This window comes from Ovis canadensis, chromosome 24 (assembly GCF_042477335.2).
Source record: "Ovis canadensis isolate MfBH-ARS-UI-01 breed Bighorn chromosome 24, ARS-UI_OviCan_v2, whole genome shotgun sequence".
In the NCBI taxonomy this organism is placed as follows: Eukaryota; Metazoa; Chordata; class Mammalia; order Artiodactyla; family Bovidae; genus Ovis; species Ovis canadensis.
In genome coordinates this window covers 54,075,713-54,095,430 of record NC_091268.1, presented here as the reverse complement: position 1 = coordinate 54,095,430, position 19,718 = coordinate 54,075,713, and the positions used below count along the sequence as shown (strand labels likewise).

At 57.1% G+C, this 19,718-nt stretch overlaps 1 protein-coding gene across 4 annotated transcripts in view; it reads right to left on the bottom strand.

Moving 5' to 3' along the window:
• TNRC18 (trinucleotide repeat containing 18) overlaps positions 1-19,186 on the bottom strand; it is an 87,356-nt gene extending 68,170 nt beyond the window's left edge. For all 4 annotated transcript variants that reach the window (XM_069571349.1, XM_069571351.1, XM_069571350.1 and 1 more), the window contains exons 1-2: positions 13,332-19,186; positions 10,991-11,426 (exon numbers count right to left, since the gene is read on the bottom strand). In XM_069571349.1, the coding sequence (XP_069427450.1) occupies positions 10,991-11,177 (187 nt within the window). In that variant the 5' untranslated portion in view covers positions 11,178-11,426; positions 13,332-19,186. The remainder of the gene's footprint in view (positions 1-10,990; positions 11,427-13,331) is intronic.
• Positions 19,187-19,718: the final 532 nt, after the last annotated feature.

Here is a 19,718-nt window from a genome sequence, read left to right as displayed (position 1 = left end):
AACTCCTTCGTGGATCAAGGGCAACCAAGGCTTTCTTAAAGACCCCATAGAAAGCAGAGACCATGAAGATAAGACCAATAATACTGAAGTATATGAAAATTAGGAACATCTATTCGCCACGTCACACTACTGGATGAATGAAAACGTGAACCACCTCGTGGAAAAAGACCTGTGCCCTGGGATTTCCCCTGTGGTCCAGTGGTTAAGACTTCACCTCCAATGCAGAGGGTACAGGTTCGATCCCTGGTTGGGGAACTAAGATCCCTCATACCTCTTGGTCAAAAAAACCAGGACATAAAACAGAAGCAATTATTATAACAAATTCCATAAAGACTTTAATAATTGTCCACAAAAAAAAAAAAGACCTGTGCCCCCAAGGAAGGGCTTGTATATATAAAGAGCACCTGCAAATCAATAAGCAAAAGACAGACAACTCAATGTAAAAACTGGCAAGATTCAACAAAAGGATGGCAAATAAGGACGTCCAAGTTAGCAATAACTCCTCAAGGTACTCAGCCTCTTAAACCATGGAGGACGTGTAAACGAAAACTTCTACATACCCACCAGAAGAGTTAATATGTCAGAAAAGTTAAAATGGACAGACAACATTAAAAATACACAACCTGAGGGGACATAAATTATTAGTACAACCATTCTCAAACAGTTTGGCAGACTCTAGACACCTTTCTGATGCAGTTACGCCCTCGCAGGTATGTGGAGAAAAGATTGCAAGTTGGAATTCAGAGATCTTCCCCACTAGTAATCGCCAAAACTGGGAAATAACCCAAATTCCAACGATGAGCTGGATAAACTGTGATGATGTCATAGGAGGGAACCCGTTCAGCGAGAGACCAGGGCAGGATAAAGCTCACGACCTCACACAGACGAGAACACACCATATGCTTCCACAAATGTGAAGGGCACCGAGACACAACTCGGAGAGCTGGAGGTTTCAGGCACAGTAAGGGTCACCTTGGGACAGGGTGACGGGGCAGGACGCCTGGGTTTCTTCCTTAATCTGGTTCCGTCGGTGAAAAAACTAACTGAAACTGTACATTTATGATCTCTGCTTATTTCTATGTCCCTTAAGCCCCAATTTAAAAATATCCTTTAAAAAATGGAGGGCAGAGGGCGGATCTGAACACAAGTGTGCAAAGTGTTACCCCCTGAGTAATTTCCATGGAACTCTGACATGGACAGAACTTGCAAAATCCAAAAGAAATAAATAAAAATGACCCCCAAAAGGAAAAGGGGAAGTGAAAGAAAAAATTTTTTCATACCCACTACCTCTGCTAAGCCCCTGGCTCTCTGGCCAGAGAGCTCAGGTCTGGCCCCCAGATCCCACACTTCCTGGCTGTGTGACCTTGGGGAGGGGACACAACCTCTCTGAACCAAACTTTCCTCCAAAGTAAAACGGGGAGTCCCCCAGTGGACTAGTGGCTCCAGGCGGTCACTGCCGGCCTGGGTCCAATCCCAGGTCGGGACACAGATCCCGCAGGTTGTGCTGTGTGGTTAACAATAATCGTGCAAAGCTCTCCCCTTTAAGACATGAAATTAGAAGTGAAGCAGGGTGGGCAGGCAGGAAAGGAGGGAATCTGTGACAGGCCGTGCCTGGCTCCTCTATCTGGTGTCATTCCCCTTTCCTGGAGGAAGGTGACCCCAGACAGACCAGCAAGGCGAGGGTCAGAGCGAGTAGTGGGGTGCTTACCTTGCACATTCTTGCCCCTGTGACTGGCCCACAGCACCTGTGGCCACGGTCGACGTCCCCAGGCTCCCATCCCTAAGGTAACCGGCTAAGAATCGTGTTTCTCCTCTAACCTAAGCAGAGGCTCAGAAGCCACGAGATCAACCTGCCCCGCCCCCTCTAGGTGGGGAGGGGTCCGGCTGGGCCTGAGGGCTGGCCTGAGGGAGGCAGGAGGGGCTTTATTCATCCAGCTCCCCGGATCCAGCCTCCCTCCCCTCCAGCTGGAGCCCACCACGACCCCCAGACGGTCAGATCCCGACAGGCACCTTTTAGTCACCCAAGACCTCCCAGCCCCTCCCCAGCAAGAGAAGGGCGATCTGGGTGTAACCCCAGCGCCCCCCCAGCCCAGAACCAGCCCCCGACCCCTGGAGGCTAGGCCTTTGCCTAGCTCCCACTAGACGCCCAAAGTAGAGGCTCAAATCTAAATAAAGGGAATCCCCAGGCAGGCCGGAGTGGTCAAGGTCTCAGCCCGGCCAATGATATGCAAATGAATCCACCCCAGCCTCGCCCCAGGGCTCCAGACGTTCCCAATTCGAAAGCAATTACAGAGGATTTCCCCATTGATTTCTCTTCCCACCACCCCCCCCCAACTCAAACGGAGAGGAAGTAAGGGTAGGAATAGAAGGGAGGGCGTTCTAGGAACCGTGGGGGCGTCTGTCCCAGCGGGGAAGGCGGAGACAGAGAGGGACCGGGTCTCTTGGGCACCCAGGACAGGGGGCTGGCTCCCACAGAGACCGAGCAGGACAAATTCTGTCCCAGGCTCTTCCCTGGCCATCCAGTAGTTAGGACTTCCTCGCTTCTCCAGCAGGAGGCAGGGATTCAGTATCAGATTGGGGAACCGAGATCCCTCAAGCTGCACAGCACAGCGCTCCCACCTCCAAAAAAAAAAAATCCCCTCCCGAATGCTGGAAGGTCACAAAAATAACAGTAACACGGTTTAAAAAAGGGAACGTGTTGATCACCAGGGAGCCCTTGAGGGGCTTGGCTAGATTCTCAGGGCTGGTGTGGGGACCAAAACGCAAACGCAACCAGAGTACCACCCTTTATCCTTGAAATATACACTCAGTTCTTGGAAGAGCGGTGGCCAGTGTTAAATTCCCTGCAGCCAGTTAGGGCTCCTGCCTGGGAGATGGAGAAAGACAAAAGTTCCACAAAGGTCAACAAGTCCCACACTTGGATCCCAATCCATCAGCTTGTTAGCATTGCTTCCTTTTTTTTTTTAAAGATGTACGCTTTCTAAAATATTTTGTTTATGTGGCTCTTCCGGGACTTAAGTTACCAGAATCGTCTATCTTCATTGTGCCGTGCAGGATCTAATCCCCTGACCAGGGATCAAACCCAGACCCCCTGCATTGGGAGCTCAGAGTGTTAACCAATGGACCACCAGGGAAGCTTGGAGTCCATGTGCTTGACTATTATGTGATTTTAAGTACTTGTAAAAGGGAAGACTAAAAGTTCACATACAAAGAACAAGAATCAGAATAACATCACACCCTCAAAAAGCTGCACTGGAAGTTAGGACGTGGCATTGTAATTCCTTCAAATGATTTCCAAACTGCCAGTCAAGTGTGAGGGTAGAGTAAAGGCATTTTCAGGTATATGAGGCCTCAATAAAATGTGCATTCCGTGTGCCCTTTCATAGAATGCAACCGCAAGATATGCTGCAGCAAAACAAGGAAATAAAGCAGAAAAAAGGGAGGAATGAAAATCAGGAAACAGGAGATGCAACACGGCACAAAGGGACAATGAGTTTGAACAGACCTAAGCCCCAGGCAAACCAGACTAGAGCAGAAAGAAAAAGTGCAGAAAGGAAATCCCCAAGAAAAGAAAGAGGCAGTTCATCCAACAGATTTAACCAAATGAAAAGTACACCAAGAAATGAGAAGACAGAGATTCTAAGAAATCCCTGCAAATGAGGGGTTTGGGGGGGGGGTGCAATTAATAACTCAAGGAAATAAAGAAATGAATTTTATTATACCACTTGACTCAAATACCAACAATATTTACAAACCCAAAGCCATAATAATAACACTGCTGCTGCTGCTGCTAAGTCGCTTCAAGTCGTATTCAACTCTATGCAACCCCAGAGACGGCAGCACACCAGGCTCCCCCGTCCCTGGGATTCTCCAGGCAAGAACACTGGAGTGGGTTGCCATTTCCTTCTCCAGTGCATGAAAGTGAAAAGTGAAAGTGAAGTCGCTCAGTCGTGTCCGACTCCTAGTGACCCCATGGACTGCAGCCCACCAGGCTCCTCCATCCATGAGATTTTTCAAGCAAGAGTGCTGGAGTGAGGTGCCATTGCCTTCTCCGAATAATAACACTGGTTTAAACAAAATTGTATTTCACAAATATTGAGAGGAGAAAGGAAGCAGAAATGGAGGTGGGGAGAGGACGAGGCAACAAAACAATAGACATTTACTACGTGCTTATTATTTCCCAGATACTGTTCTAATGCTTTACAGGTATTAACGATTCATGATGCAGATACTAATTATTATCCTCATTTCACAGATGAGAAAACCAAGGCAGGAGAGGCAAAGACACTCGACTTTGGTCTCATGCCAATATTAATAAATGGGAGTCCGAAAAGAAACTTGAGACAGTCTATGCAAAATCCTCATCTTCCATAGGAGTCAGTAAAGAATCTCAAACTCTAAAAAATAACCAGCAGTAGAAGCAGGTTATTACACAGAAATATGGATGAAAAGGCCAAAAGAAATAGCCAAGAGAATTAAAAGGGGGCACCAGGAATGGAGAGACAGGAGGCAAGAGATTGCTGGTTCTCTTTATAATCCTAACAACACTATATGACTTTTTTTTTCAATATTTATTTGGCTGCACCAGGTCTTAGCTGCAGGACTCAGGATGTTCTCTCTTCTCTGAGGCATGAGGGACCTTTCTAGTTACGTCATGCCAATTCCTAGTTGTGCAACACAGGATCTTAGTTCCCTGAACAGGGATCAAACCCCGGCCCCCTGCCTTGGGAGCACAAAGTCTTAACAGCGGGACCACCACGGAAATTCCCCCATCTGACTTTTAAAAGGACACCTAACCTTTACTCTACAGTTTATACCAAGCATAATGCAGAAGTATATGCTTCTCCTGGGTGAATTTTATACGATGCAAAGTATTCCTCAATACAAATACAAGAAAAAAAAAACAATTTAAGATACATGCACAATTAGATACTACTACTGACTCACCAGAATGAATAGAATTGAAAGCAACTGACAGTCTCACGGGCTGGGAAGACAGGGAATGGACTGTACAACGGTGCAACCATTGGAAAGCTCACCAATACAAAAGCTGAAGCTACACACTCTGTGACTCACCAATTCCAGGTCTAGATACTATATATATATATATATACTATATATATATATATATATATATATCTCCAAAGAAATGTGCACCTATATGGGCTAAAAGACCATGCTCATACAATACCAGCACTATTCATAGTAAATGGTGCAAAGAAAATAAATGTCCATCAACAGAGGAGTGAGTGAACTTCGCTGTATTCACGTAGTGGGATACTAGGTAATAACCAGAAATCAATGACTGCCTCACGCCGCAGATATGGGCGACTCTTACACACCCAGTGTGAGTGAAAAGAGACAGAGAGCAAAAGGTCAGATTTCATTTACAGCAAGTTCAAACACAGGTAAAACTAAGGTACAGAAATGAGCCTGGGGGTTGGGGTGGGGAGTGACCGGAAGAGCACAGAGAGAACCCTCTGAATATAGGAACCTTGGGCTGGCTGGTGGTGACGTCACCCATTTGTAGGATTTGTGAAAGAACAAGTACTGACCTTTCGAGACTGAAGCGTTTTACAGAATGTTCACTACACCCAAAGATGAGAATAATAAAAATGATGGGTTCCAGATGGGACCCTGGAGTCTAAGGAGCCTATGGACCATCCAGAGGGGCCAACAACATCCTAGAGGCCCTCAGAGAGGACCAGACTAGAGCCAGGGATTCACGGTGAATGACATATTTTAATTGCAGCAATCACTTCTACTGCCAGTTCTGCAGAGGGCTATTTGTGTGCTAGACACTTCAGGGCCACTAAATGAACCCATTTCATAGATAAGAAAACCGAGGCTTAGAGTCATCACCCAGCAGTCCCTAAGCCCTCCAGCCTTCAGCAGTTATCTGGAGATTGCGGACAGAGCCCCAGCTGGTGTATGGAGACCCAGCCCATAACACAATTATTCATGACACTGTGGGAAGCAGGTTTTTCACTCTGAGCTAAGGGTCCATCTCTTCGTTACCTGGGATGCAGATGGTAAATGCATTCGAAGCCTGCAGAGGCAGTGAGCTTTCATGATCCCCACTAAATGGCCTTGACTTCCTCCAAAGTCAAATGCCAGGCCTCTGCGAGCAGCTGGTGCAGCAAGGATCCTAACCCTGGGGGAGCCAAGGCTGACCACTGGCCAGGGCCCCCCTGCCCTGAAGCCCCTGGGCAGGCCTACAGCCTGTGCCCTCCAAAGTTGGGCTGGGAAGCGAAGGACAGGGGAGGTTCATGACAAGACCCCAAGTGACCAAAGAGAGGGCTTAAGGGACCTGGTGGCAGGTCAGTAAGATCAGACTGCAGACTGGTCCACACCAGGAGCCAAGCGCGCCCGGAGCTGGCCACGTTCAAATCAAGAATGCTCCATCACCGCCATCTCCTCAAATCCACTCCCCCCAATTCCTGCAAAAGCAGCACCAACCAAAAACCCTGTTCTGTTGTCCTCCTTATCAGCCCTTCTACATCTATCTCCGAGGCCCCGCCTTCCCAAGGAACCACACCCCAGCCCTCCCCTCCAGCCCCCCTCCAGCCCCGCTCCCTGGTGTCCATCATCATCCTGATAGCCTCCTCATCACTGACAAGTCCCCAGCTTCTCTCCCTTCTACCAGCCTCCAGCAATCCAGACTAACTTTGTTAAACGCCTCCCTGGAAACAATTTCAAAGGAAAATCTGAAGTAGTACAGCGAACAAACAGTCCAACTGCCCTATGACCTCCCTGAAGTTCAGCAACTGTGAATCGCTTTCTCACCCGACGTCGACGTGTTATCTGAAGTCATCTGACTTATCATCTCCCACATCTAAACATTTTAGATGGTTTTTTTTTCCCTCTTCCTGAGCCATTCCTGAGCCTAAGCTGCAGACCTCACACCCCCTGCCCCTGAAAGTCTCCCCTCTGAAGAGCAAGGCCGCTCTCTTACATAATCACAGTACGACTTCATGAAACGTGATCCTGACTGGGTGCTATCAGCTAATCTACAGTTCATATTCCAATTTCGTCAACTGCCCCAGTGATGTCCTTTAGAGCAATTTCTTCCCTGATCCAAGATCCAATCGAGGGCCACACAGGGCCTACTGCTGTCAGTTTTTTTTCACCTCCTCTAACCAGGAACAGTCCTCAGCCTTCATCTTGCCGTCCACAACGTGTTTTGTTTAAGAGTCCAGACTGGTTCCATAAAATGTCCCTCAATTTGAGTCACTCCCTCCATTTAAAACTCTCCACTGCCTTCTCACTCCTCACAGTTTGAAATTCCAAGACCTCATTACTGGCCTTCAGGGACCTGCAGGGTCCCATCCCCTCCCCTTCCCCTCCTCCCACTCCTACCCCCACCCCCACCCCCCCACCCCCCACCAAGCTCCGGCTATTCTCAGGGCTCCAGCCAGTCACCACTCTGGCCAAAAAGAGACCCTTGGCATTTCCCTTCCTTCACAGCCTCTATCTCTCATTAAAATGACTTCCTTGGCGGACTTATGTTTACTGCCTGGCCCCCGCACACTAAGACGGGAGATCCAATGACACCAAAGACTTCTGTGTTTGGTCACCACGGAGCCCCAGGGCCAGAGCTGTGCCTGGCACGCAGAAGGGCCTTGGAAATCCCTCTGCAGAACAAATGAACAAGTGCAGAAAGAAGAAAGCGTGGGGTTGAGAGCTAAAGAACCAGGAGGCTCAGAGAGCAGGAGGGGAGAGCTGCAGAGGCCCTTCCAGATTCTAGAACCTCCCTCAGGCCTCCCTTGGGCCTCTGCCCAGAGGAGGATGCACCCAGCAAATCTCCCTTATCTTGGGGATCGCATCACTCCACCAGCCAGTCCCACTGATTAAGCTTTTTAAATCAATCCCAGTAGGCCGACAGGCTGGATTCCAGAGATAGAGCTGATCAGACCCTGGAGAAGGCCCACGGCCAGCTATTGTCCACCGGTCAGTCCGAAGTGCAGGACCTGACCCTGGGTTCCTACCTTCACATTCACACAGCCTCCAGGGGCCAGGCCCGGGTGTGGGGGCAGGGAGAATAAACATCCAAACACAAAATCCTGCTAACAGCTCTTTAATTGCAATGGTGAGGAGGACTGAATCCAGGCCTCCCAAACCCGGAGCAGAGGGGCTGGCGGACCAGGTGCTTGTCACTTACTTGTCCATTTCACCAACTGCTGCGAACATTTCAGGGCTCACACACCTCACAATACTCAAGGATATGGGGAAGAGAACTGGGACTCTTCATCCCAAGCCCCATCTATTCCTGATTTCACCTCCTCTTGAGCAGAACAAGGAGTCATCCCTCTCCCCTCAGACCTCATCACCTCCCTGAAGACCCTCACTCGCCACAACCCCGTCACTACCTGCCTGAATGGGGTCCCAGCCACCACCACCTCCTCAGCCAGGGGGCCCTTCCAGCTCTGAGCTCTCCCCACTCGGCCAGCTCCCTCTTGCCTTGGAAAGCTGGATCTACCCAGGAGTTCCCACCCACACTGGAGTCCAGAGGTAATTGGGCCTCTCTGGCTGTGTGACCCCGGGCAAATAGCTCAGCCTCTCCAGGCTTTCCAGTACAAAAATAAACAAAGATGAGGCAGATAACGCTGGCGAGACTTGGAGAGCTGACGGCCAAGAAGGTGATGCGCCCGTTGAAAGAGAAAATTTAGCACCTGCACCCCGCAAGAAGGGCGGGGACGTTCCCGGTGAAGGAATTTGTAATCCGGCCTCACCCCAAACAGTGAATGGGGAGCCGCTCCCCACTGCTGGCTAATGGGATTAGCCCTGGGCTCGCTCTGGGCATTGGCCTGGGGTCCCTAGGTTTCTGGGGTCCCTAGGTCTCAGTACGGCCACCGTACTGAGAAGGTGCGGGGAACGAGAGCCAGTGCAGCCAGCCTTCCCTCCTCGGCCGCACCGGCCTGAGCGGCGGCCCCCGCGCCCTGCCGGGGTGGCGCTTCCCGCGCCGGGCTGTTTCCTCCATGACCTCAGCCGCCGAGCACGCAGAACTCAGGCCGCTCCTAACGTACAAGGAGCCGGCACAGGCCTCTGCGGCCACCTCCCGCTGCACTTCCCCGTCCTGCCTGCCCCTTCACCAAGCCTCTTCGCCCCGTGCCTCAGTCTCCTCATCTACCTAATGGGTCTGGCTGCTGCTGCTGCTGGGCTCAGCGCGCCGGCCTGGTGTGCGCACTCAGGGGCTCCCTGGAGCAGCGGCTGTTTTCCCCCGGCTTCTGGTTAGAAGACTTGGCGGCTGCCAAGCCAGGCCCAGACTGGAGACCAGAGGCTTGCGGCGCCCTTTCCCAAGCCTCTTGGAAGGCGAGGGAAGGCCCCGCCCGTCAGAAAGACCCCGAGGTCTGATTCCAGCAGCCTTGCCACCTTCCCAGGCCGGGCCAAGCAACCCCCGGAGCGCAGACACAAAAATGACCGCGGCTTCTGGGGGCGCGCGCAAAGCGGGGCAGCCCCGGCCCTTCCTCTGGCTAGGGTCTCCCGCACCCCTCCCTGGCCCGCAGTGCACCACTTGGGAGAAAACCCTGGCCCTCACTGTGGCAGCTCTTGGGGGACACGCGCGCCCCAAGGCCACGACCCGGTTCCTTGCCCACCCCCCCACACAGACACACGCCCCCCGCAGGCAGGGATCTTTGCGCGCGCGCCCCTCCCCCGCCCGGTGCCTCACAAAGGCCCTTTGTCCCGCCGAGCCCTGGAACTCAGGTTCCTGAAAAGTTTCAAGAGAAAAATCAAAGAAAGAGGCAAAAAAAAAAAAAAAAAGGCGAGCGCAGCGGAGGGGGCAGGGTCGGTGGGGCAAGGCCACGGCGGCGGCTGCGGCCGGAGGTGTCCCTTCCAAGACCCCAAGGCCAAGGGAGCGTCAGGGGGTCCCGAAGAACTCACAAGAGTCCTAGACTACACTTGGTGGTGGGAGAGGTGGGTTTTGTTTTGTTTTTTAAGCCAGGCACTGAAGCTGGAGGCAGCCGGAGAGCGGGGTCTGAATTTCCTGCAGCGGCCAAAGGAAGGTCTGGGGTCCCGGCCTCTCGGAGTGCCCCCACCAGACCGCAGCGACCCAGGCAGGCTTCCCCCTCTCCCGTTCGGTCCCCACCGAGCCTGGGCAGCCCCGCTGGGGAAACGGCAGGATCCAGCAGGCATTCTCCGCCGCGCTTCCATGTCAGACCCAGGGTGTTCCCGCCGCGGATCGTGCCGGGTCGATCGGCTCCCGCGCCGCTTCCGTCCCCGAGCTTCGGGATGGCGGCCACCCAATATCTGCATCCCTGCGGCGGGGCCCGCCAGCCTTGCTGCCAGAGAATAAGGGGTCCCCATGGCCCGTGGTGCTACCCTCCTCCTGGGGTACGGGTCCTGCCACCGTTCCCCGGGGACGCGGGGTCTTCTCAAGGGCAGCCGGCCGCCCACTGAAGGCTGAGTTCCCAGTGTTGGGGGTCTCTGTTCTCTTGCCCACCACCCCCCCACACACACATACACCAAGGGCCTCGACTAGCTGGAGACCCCACACGAGAGACTAGAAGCTAAGGACCGACTCCTGACGCCGGGCGCCTGAAAGGACATTTGCCAAGAAAAGCATTGCAGCTCTGGTGCAGACGTCTCCAAAGGCTGTGGAGCGGGGTTTGTTCTTTTCTCGCCCAGATTTTGAAAACTCCAGCCCAGGCTCCAACTGCAGGAGCCCCGGGTTTGGAATCGCCCCTGGTGGCTCCGATTTCGGCCGACTGGAGCGCCTCGGGAGAGCCGGACGCGCCGGGGAAGGCTACAGAGTCGAGCGCCCCTGTCCGTCAGGGCCTCCAGACTGGCCTCTGCCCCCGGCGGAGAGACCCCCTGGGCCTGACCGTACCCCGCGGTCACCCAGTGTGTCCGGGTCGGGGGAGAAGGAGGGGCCGAATCCCCAGTGCGAGCTCGGGGATGGGGGAACAGACCTGGTAGTTTCCCCGGGGCCGGCCTCCCCCGCAGGATCCCGAGGGTACGAGAGGGGGCGGGCACTGCGCTGGGCACTTACCCGGGTGCGGGTGCAGGTTGAGGCCGGCCATGTACTTTCCGGGCGGCAGCGGACCGGGCAAGCCTGAAGCGGGCAGGCGTCCGGCCGTGGCCGCGCCCACGCGGTGGCTGTCCATGGCCAGGCCGGACAGCAGCGGCGGCGGGGGGCCGTGCACGGACCGCGGGGGCCCGAAGTCTCGGCCATCCATCCTCCGCGGGAGTGCCGCGGCCAGCCCCCCACCCGGCCCGCGGGCCTCGTTCAGTGGGACCTAAAAGTTCGGCGTCGGCGTAGTCCCAGAGTCCTCTGGCGGCGGGGGCTCCGCGGCGTGCATGGCGGCGGCGGCGGCCAGCGGGGCTTGCGCTCGGCTGCGGGCCCGCGGCCCGAGGCGCACGGCCGGCCGGCGGTGGGGCCCCTCCGGGCGGCCAGGCGGAGCGGCGCGAGGCGGCGCACAAGGCGTCTTGGCGGGGAGAGGAGACGGGCCGCGGAAGAAACAGAAGGGAGGAGAAAAGAAAAAGGAGGGGGGAAAAAAGAAACAAAGTTCAGAAAGTCGTCTTGCCGTTCGGGACCAGGGGCTGCCGAAGAGGCCAGAAATGAAACCGGGAGGAACCCCTTTTCCATAAAAAGTTCAATTCCATGCTCCTCCCTTCGGCGGCTTCAGGCTCCTGCACACCCGGCTCAAAAAGTGGCCAGCCCGGACTCTACTTTGGCTGCTCACGGGTGCTCCAGAAACTGAGGAAGGCCCCTCGGCCGCGCCCGGAGCGCGTCAGTACAAACCTCCGAAGTGTGTTGGATTCCTGGGCGTCACATGCTCCAGGGTTTCAAATCGTGAAACCTTCCCGTGAGCGGTGCGAAATCGCTCCCTAAACACTATGTCACTATCTGATCCGAAAAGTTTAATATTTAACCTTTGGGGGCCCTTGTCTTCCTTATCTGAGTTTGGCTTCCCTGAGCTCGCCCCGAGCCGCGGGATTAGTTTTTTTCACGACAGAAGGTACTAAGTGGGTTTCTTATTTTTAAAGAGATTCATCGCCCCCTCTCGCCACCCCACTCGGGCCACTATGAGTCGTACAGTCTAAGTCCGAGGACCCGAGACGTGGCATTCTCGGCTGAGGACTGGAAAGAATCTTTCAAAACAAGCTTTGGTTTCATTTTCCAATGCCCTGGCCTGGGAATCTTGCGGCCCGAGGACATGGCCTAGCGCGGGGGATTTGGGGGGCGTCAGAGAGGAAGGGAGGCACTCAGGGGTCTCGCTCCTACCCTAGCTTGCCCCCGACCCCAAAAATAACCTACAAAGAAAACCTTGGCGGCGCCTGCCGACCGAGGGGCGCCTCCCCCAGCGTTGGGCAAATCCCCGCGTAGTTCCAGTATAAAACTGTTTGTTTAAAAGATTTGCCGATTCCCATGGGGGCGGGAGGGGGGTCTGGGAGGCAACCCTGCCCTCGCCCTCCGTCTGCCCTCGGCAGCTCGGATTCCTGATTCCAAGAGGCCGGGGACGCTCCTACAGCGGCCGATCTCGCCAAAGCCACCGGGCTCACGGCTGCCCGCCCTGCGCCCCGCGACCGGCTGCCTCCCAGGTCCCAGATCTGCAGACCCTTTCAGCCACAACCCCCCCCCACCCCGGGGTCCTCCAGACTCCCTCCCCAAGTTTGCTAAGGGTGCTTATTTTAACCCGGTCTTGGTTACAAACACCCGCTCCCTCCCTCGCTGCCTCCCATCAGGCTCTGGTTACCAGATCCGCGTTTACTTTGGAAAAAATCTAAGATCGCCACATCCGAAGATACATGTCTTAAGGAGGCGATGAGCTTTCCGTGATTTTTTTTTAATGTTCTTTGTGTAGCTTTCCTTTAAAAGCCAGCGTTTCGGGGCATACCCCAGCGCCCCACTTTGGGGAAATCGGGGTGAAGCCCCCCGCAACACCCTTGCTCTGGTAGAGAAGCTGGTTCGGCCATCTGCGGGCTCTGCTGCGTTCTCCCTACTTTTCTCCCCCTCTTAAATGCAGTTAAAATGGCTGAATTCCGGCTTTTAATTAAAAACAGCCTATAATCGAAAACGTCTAGGCGTCCCTGGCTCCCCCGCCGCCTGCCGGGAACCGAGAAGGGAACCGACGCCCCTCGGCCGGGCTGGGCGGGCTAGAGCAAGGCTGGGGGCTCAGGCGGGTGGCCCAGGGTTCAGGGGCTCGCCCCCACCCCTCCCAGGGCGCCCCACCATGCCGGCCCTGGTCCCCCCGATTCTGTTCTCCAGAGCTGGGGAGCTGCGGGAATCCCCGGCGCACCCCGAGGGAGAGGTGGGGTGGGGGCCATCTGGATAAGTTTGGAGACCATCGTGCCCGGCCAGGGGGCAGGCGGACGGCCCGGCGGCGTACCTGGCGCGGCGGGGCTTCCAGATCCGGGCTCCGGCGACGGTGACTCCGGTGGCGGCCCCGTCTCCCGGCGCAGCTAGGCGCCCGTGCTGCCCGCCATCCCGCGGCCGCAGCTCCCCTTCGCCACCCGCAGCCGCCTCACACTTTTTGCCCGCCTTTCCTTTTTTTGGTAGAAAACCGCTCCCCGGGCCGAGCGCTCGGCGCGCCAACTCCTCCGCCCTCCCGCGGCCGGGCTCCCGCAGCCCCCGGAAAAGCCAGCTTTCCTCCCGCCGAGCTCCCCGCTTTTTAATAAAATCCAGGTAGCGCCGGTTTAAAGAATCCCAAATCTCCATATACAGCCCGGGATTGGAAAAGGTACATTACACAACCCCCCTTTCAAGTTCCTCTCGCTGGATCTAAAAAAAAAAAAAAAAAAAACCAGCGGGAGGGGGGAGGGGTGACTGGGGGAGGGGAACACTCTCCGGCGAAGAAACACGCATTGTTCCCGGGTGCCCGCCTCCCCGCCGGCCGGCCCCCGGCCGCCACCCATTGGCCGCGCGCGCCGCCCATCACGCGCATGTAAACACCCTGGCCCTCGGCCATTCCTATAAAACCAATTACGGACCAAGGGGCTCCAGCAGTTTCCAGGCTCCCCTCAGCGGGGCTGAATGATCAAAACTGGTGGTGAGAATTTTTCCCGGCCGTTTCTAGGCAGCCCTCCCCCTCCACCAGCTCGGACCCCCCCCTTCCTCCTCCTCCCTTTTCCTCCCCCCTCCCCCAGCGTCTGGGCTGAGTGATCCGAAGAGAGGAAGATGGTTGTCGCCGCAATCCTGGGCTTTGCAAGGCGCGGTTTAATGGGCCGCCTGTCAGCTTCCTGCTCGCGGGAGGAGGTGACAAGCCAAGCGAGCCGGCAAGGGCCGAGGGCCCGGCGGGCTTCGCCCCGCGCCCGGGGCCCCCCGACTCCCCACCTCCCGCGAGGCGCGCTTTCTAGAACGCGCGGTGGAAGACGCCAAAACGGACAAGGGCGGCTTTTTCCCTCCTCCCCCCACCTCGCTTTAAAACAAAGCAGCAATTCATTCCCTCTCCCCGAACAGCGCGGTTGGGTGGGATGGGCAGGCGAGAAGGCCGTTTTCCTAGCCCTGGTCTGCGGGTTCCTCCCTGAAACGCGGTGTCAGATGGTTACTGATTAATATTTTGGAGAGGCCGCGGCGGCGGGCAGCGGGTGAGTTTCTAATCTTCTAAAAGGGGTTCCTATAGAAACGCGGGCCAGGGCGCGCCCCCCGCTCGCCCCGGCCGGGGCTGCGGCGCTTTGCCTCGCGCCCCTCCCCAAAGGCTCTCTTTGCGTGGGCGCTCCCCTCCCTTTCTCTCTCCCCCCGACCAAAAAAAAAAAAAAATCAGAGCAGAAAAAAGGATTAGATCGGCTGAGCGCGAACTGACTCCCTCTCGATTCTGACATTTCAGCCTATTAGCATTTCTCCACGGGGCCTTCTGAAACCTATTAAAGTGTAATATTAAAAACCTCTTGGCTGGGGGCCTCTCTCGCCTTCCATCCGCCGCGCCCCCTCCAGGGAGGGCGAGACCGGGAAAAAAAAAAAAAAAATCTGTTGAGCTCAGAGGAAGCAGCAGCCAAGCCCAAAAAGTGCTTGGCTGGCCGCAGCGGCCGGAGGGGGAGGGGAGCCCCAATCCCCCAGACTTTGTACTTTTATTTTGCGCTTTCAGCAAAATCCTTTCTGGGTTGAGTAGCCGGGAGCTGCCCGCAGCAACCTACTTGGCTGCGGACGCGAGGAGTGCGGACATGGTCGTAGGGGCCGTCCTGGGCGCCCGCACCCTCCGCAGCTCCGCAGGAACCCGTGCCCAGCTAGGCATTACCTACCCTTGAAAGGAAGCTTGGAGGGGCAGAAATCCTTTCCGATCCTGCCTCAGAGACCGACCGTGGTGATTAGATTTTAATTAAAACAAGAGGAGCCCGCTCTTTCGCCCCTCGCTGCGGACTCAGCATTTTTGCATCGTTCGTTCTATTTTTTTTTCCCCAATCCATTTTAAGGCAACTTTTCTGGAGGAGGGGGATAATGAGCTAGTTAGCGCCCATTCGTTCTATTTTCTTTACTCCACTTTTAGAAAAAGAAGGGGGTAGGCTTGGAGAGCCAACTGGGGGTGTCTTAATTTAATTCCAGTATAAATTTTTGGGAAAAAAGTTCAGCCTCCTGAGGGCAGTTTCAAGTTGCCCTTCCTGGAGCCTCCTGCGCTGGTTTCTAGGCTGCCCTCTTTTGGAAGCTGGAGCTCTGCGTGCGCGGGGGGAGGAGGGGAGAGAAGGAAAGAAAGCCTCGAAAATAGCCGGAGCCGAGGGGAAGGAGTGGCGGAGCAGGGCAAGCAGGTCTCAGTGGCGGCCGGAGGCTCCCGGTGCAGCCCCGGGACGCCCGGGAGCACAGACCGAGAGGAGGGGGGGGTTAGAGAAAGGAGGTATTGTGTTGTGTGCCTTGGGGGAGGGGGGGGGTGACTGCAGAAGTAAAGTGAATGCAGCTGAGCCGCGCGAGGCTGCTGGAAGCCAAAGCCGGGGAAGGGGCCCTGCGTGGGGGCGCAGCCCGGGTGGGCGCCGAGTGTCTCCAGTCTTATCCAGAGGCCTTTGTGGGTTCCTAGTAAACCCTCCCACTCCCGAGCCCCCATCGCTCAGTATTCAGACCCCAAACACTGATCCCCCATCCCAACACCCCCACCCGGGATCTGGAATGTTTTTCTTTGTTTTAATATAGCTCAAGAAAAAAAAAAAATGTCGAGAGAGTTGGGGTGGGGAATACAAAGGGCTTGCGGGGGTGGAAAAAAACAAAAGCCTATTTTTATAAATGTTTAATGTTTTCACCCCTGGATGCTCCAAGACGCCGTAATTGTGCCGGCGCGGTATGTGTGCCATAAATCATTTAGTTGCTAATAAAAATTGTGCCTGTTTGCCCTGGATTTGCCAATGGCGTCTGCATTTTCCAAGTGTGCGCCTGGTCGGCGTGTCGAACCAAGCCTGCATTTCATTAGGGCCAAGGTTTGGGGGGCAAGCGTAGGCCCCCTCCCCTCCCCATACCCCGGACCGCTGTGGGCTGCAGCGCCCTTGTACCGCCCTCCCCGCGCATAGCCGCGGCCCGCAGAGCCCCTGGTGTAGGGCCTGGGAACCCAGAGGTGGCGGCGGCGGCTTCTCCTGGCTAGCCGGACAGACCGTGCCGGGCAGTGCCGGGTCTCCGAGCTACAGCGCGGGTCGGGGTGCGGGCCGACCTGCGTGCGCCCGGATCTTTGCCCCTCTCCGCCGGCGCGCCGCCGCCCGCACTCGCCGGGTAAACAGGCGGCCGGGAGCCATCTTAAGGGCGGGGGACGGATCCCAAATGGAGAGGTGGGCGCAGTCCAGGCTGCTTTTAAGACCCCCCGCCATTCGTAGGGGGCCTCCGGGGCGCCCCCGGCCGGCCCTCGCGGTCTGGGGAAACACGCTGCCCGCTCTGGTGGCCACAACTCAACGTAAACCCGGGCCTGGGCGCCCCGCGCGGAGCGGCCACAGCGCGCGGGCTCCGCAGCCCTCCCGGGTCCAGCCGCCATCTTCCACCCCTCCCCCCGCATACTTGTGTTTACTCGGCGGGATCCGTGGCCAGAAAAGAGTGTGTTGACGCAGTGTGTGTGTGTTTTGTACTGGCTGGGCGGAAAATCGGCTGAAGCGGGGAACCTCCTCGCAACCCCAAACCTCAGACTCCGGAGAACCCGCCCAGGCCCGCGCTGTTGTCCGCGGTCATCCCCGGGGCCGCCAGAGCCGAGGCCTTTTGTACGTTCCCGGGTCTCCAGTTCGGTGGACGCAGCCCGACTGACAATATTCTTTCGCTTTGTTTTAAAACCAAAGGACAGGCCAACCTTGGACTCAGCGCTCCCTGGCCGCGCCTTTGTCGCGGCGCGGGGCTGAGCGTTCCGCGCTTTGGGGCAATCCTGCCCAATTCAGGGTCAAACCCTGCACTCCCCAGAATGCTGGTGTGGCTGGCCGCAGGGACGGCATTCTCCCCCAACCCCTTTCCCCACCCCACCCCACCCCCCGAAAAGAAACCATCGTTTCCTAGGCCCGAGCCACCTCCACCACTTGCCCCAAGCCGCCTTGGGCAGCGGGACCGAAATCCCCGCGCTCCACCAGCCTCTCCATGAAGGCAGCCCCGGGAATTCGCCGGCCTCCGCTGCCCGCTTGGGAAGCTGTGTCGCAGTTCTTTAAGCGCCTGTTTTCAGGTTCCAGATCCGACGACCAGGGAGCTCCTGGCCCGGGTGCTGCTAAAACCCGGAGAGGCCCCGCCCGGGAAAGCCAGGCTCGCCATCCCCTTGCCGGGACTGGCCCAGTCACGACTCGGTGCCGAGCCGAGGTTCGACCAGCCCCGCCGAAATCAGTCTCGACCCGCCAGGAAGCCTAAGGACGCCTCGCCAGAGCCCGGAAAGCTGCAGGGGCCAGGACGCACTGCACACACAGCCGACACCCCGGAGCGTCTGGCCGTCCGGCCGGTCCCGCGGATCCCTGCGGCGCTCGGCTCCGCCTCCAGCCCTGGCCTCTTCCCCAGGCCGGGTCGGGTCTTCCACTCGACTGTTTGGCTCTAAGGGGACGGAGACAGTCTCCGGCGCTGGGGGCCGGCTGCGGCCATAAATCTGGGCACGGGGGGAGGGAGGCCTCCTTCCCACTGCCTGGGCCGGTATTCCCGGTGAGGCCGGCGTCTGGACCGCACCAGACACCCTATCCTCCAGGTCAGGGCGTGGGGGCCCTGAGATTAAGCACGGAGTCAAGTCAGAAATTTCCTTGTTGGCCAGAGGGAACGAACAGCCTTGTCCAGTGGGCACCACCAGCTTCCATCCCTGTGGCCACGGGACCCTGAGGGGGCCTGGGCCTCCCCTGACCGCTCCCTGGGGTAGGGGTGCCCATCGACGCGCTTACTACTTGGAAGGCGAGGTGAGGGTGCAGTGGACGCGCACTGCCACCTGCCTGAGCCCAGTTCGGGCTCTGTGTGTGCCATCCTGGGGCGACGACTGGGTCACAGTGGCTGCTCGGAACTCAGCCTCGCAGTGCGGACTCTGCGGCCGTTCTGGGCCACGCTTCTGCCCTTGGAGCGCTGTGGGTGCACCATGTGGGGAGGGGGACTTTTGTGTGCATCGAGGACCTAACAGGGTCTCCAGGCGCCTCGCCTGTAGGCAAAGGGCTCGTCTGGTTCCCCACCCGGTGTCAGCCCCATCTCCTCTCTGCTGTTCCCTCTCTGGACCCAGTTCGGCCCTCTCGTCAGCCACCCTCTTTGTCGGAAACAGGCGAACCAGCGGGAAAGCAGGAGTGGGTCCATCGCTGGAGACAGCCTGGCAGGGGTGGCAGTCTTTCTACCCCATGCAGGAGCAGGGCGGGTAGAGGGGCCCTGATCCAGATGGGGCGGATTTGCCATAATAACGCTCAATGTCACCAGCTTTGTGTGTCTCTTTGCCAGAGGGGCGGCGAACGGGCCTTCGCACCAGTACTCTGCGTCCGCCGACAAGCAGGCAGTGCAGCTGTTCATCAGGACAGCCACCTCCGGACAGCCTCCTGGACTTTGGTGGGGACAGCCGCTGAAGGGGGAGGCGTTCACACACACACACACACACACACACACACACACACCACTTACACATTCACCGTGCCTCCTGGGATCCTCCCTGTGCCAGTGCCACGACAGCAAACTGGCACGTGGAAGATGCCGGAGGCGGAGGGTTTGGAAACCTCGCTGCGAGATACTCACCCAGGGAGCTTCGGCTCCTTCCTAGAATTTCTAAATGCACAAGTGAAGGGACCGAGACCTCCGGGCCGAGCCCAGAAGAATTTGAGCGCTCCCCTCGGCGGCGGGAACGCAGCCTGGGAGTGGAGAGGCGGCTGAGCCGCATTCCAGCCGCGCCTCCCCCGGCCCCAGCCCCGCGGCGCCCCAGGAAGCGCCTCCGAAAACAAAGCGCTGCGGTTTCAGCCCAAGGTTAAAGTCCACCGCGAGCGTTTCCCCCCCACCCCCAGAATCCGAGAGCGATAGTGTTTCTCCAAATAAACCGCCAATAAATCAGCCCGGGGCCGCCTGCTAAGGAGCTCTGCTGACCTTGGGGACTGGGTCTTCTGCTAGACCCGTCGGGGGAAAGGCACCGGGCGGGGCCCCGTGTGCCAGCCGAGCCCCCCTCCCACTCCGCAGAGGAGCAGAAGAAGGACTGGCCAAGGGCATTCAGGGGCGCTTATTGGGGTACTAGTGTGCCCAGGGGATGGGACAGCTGTGGTTATTTGCGGGGGGTGGGGGCTGGCAGTATCTGGAGGGTGAAGCTGACCACGTGTCCACTGAGCGCCTAGGGTCCCCACACTGTCCTAGGCACCCAGGGAAGGAACACGGGGCACAGCAAGGCCTCTGTGGGGGCCGCCTTTGT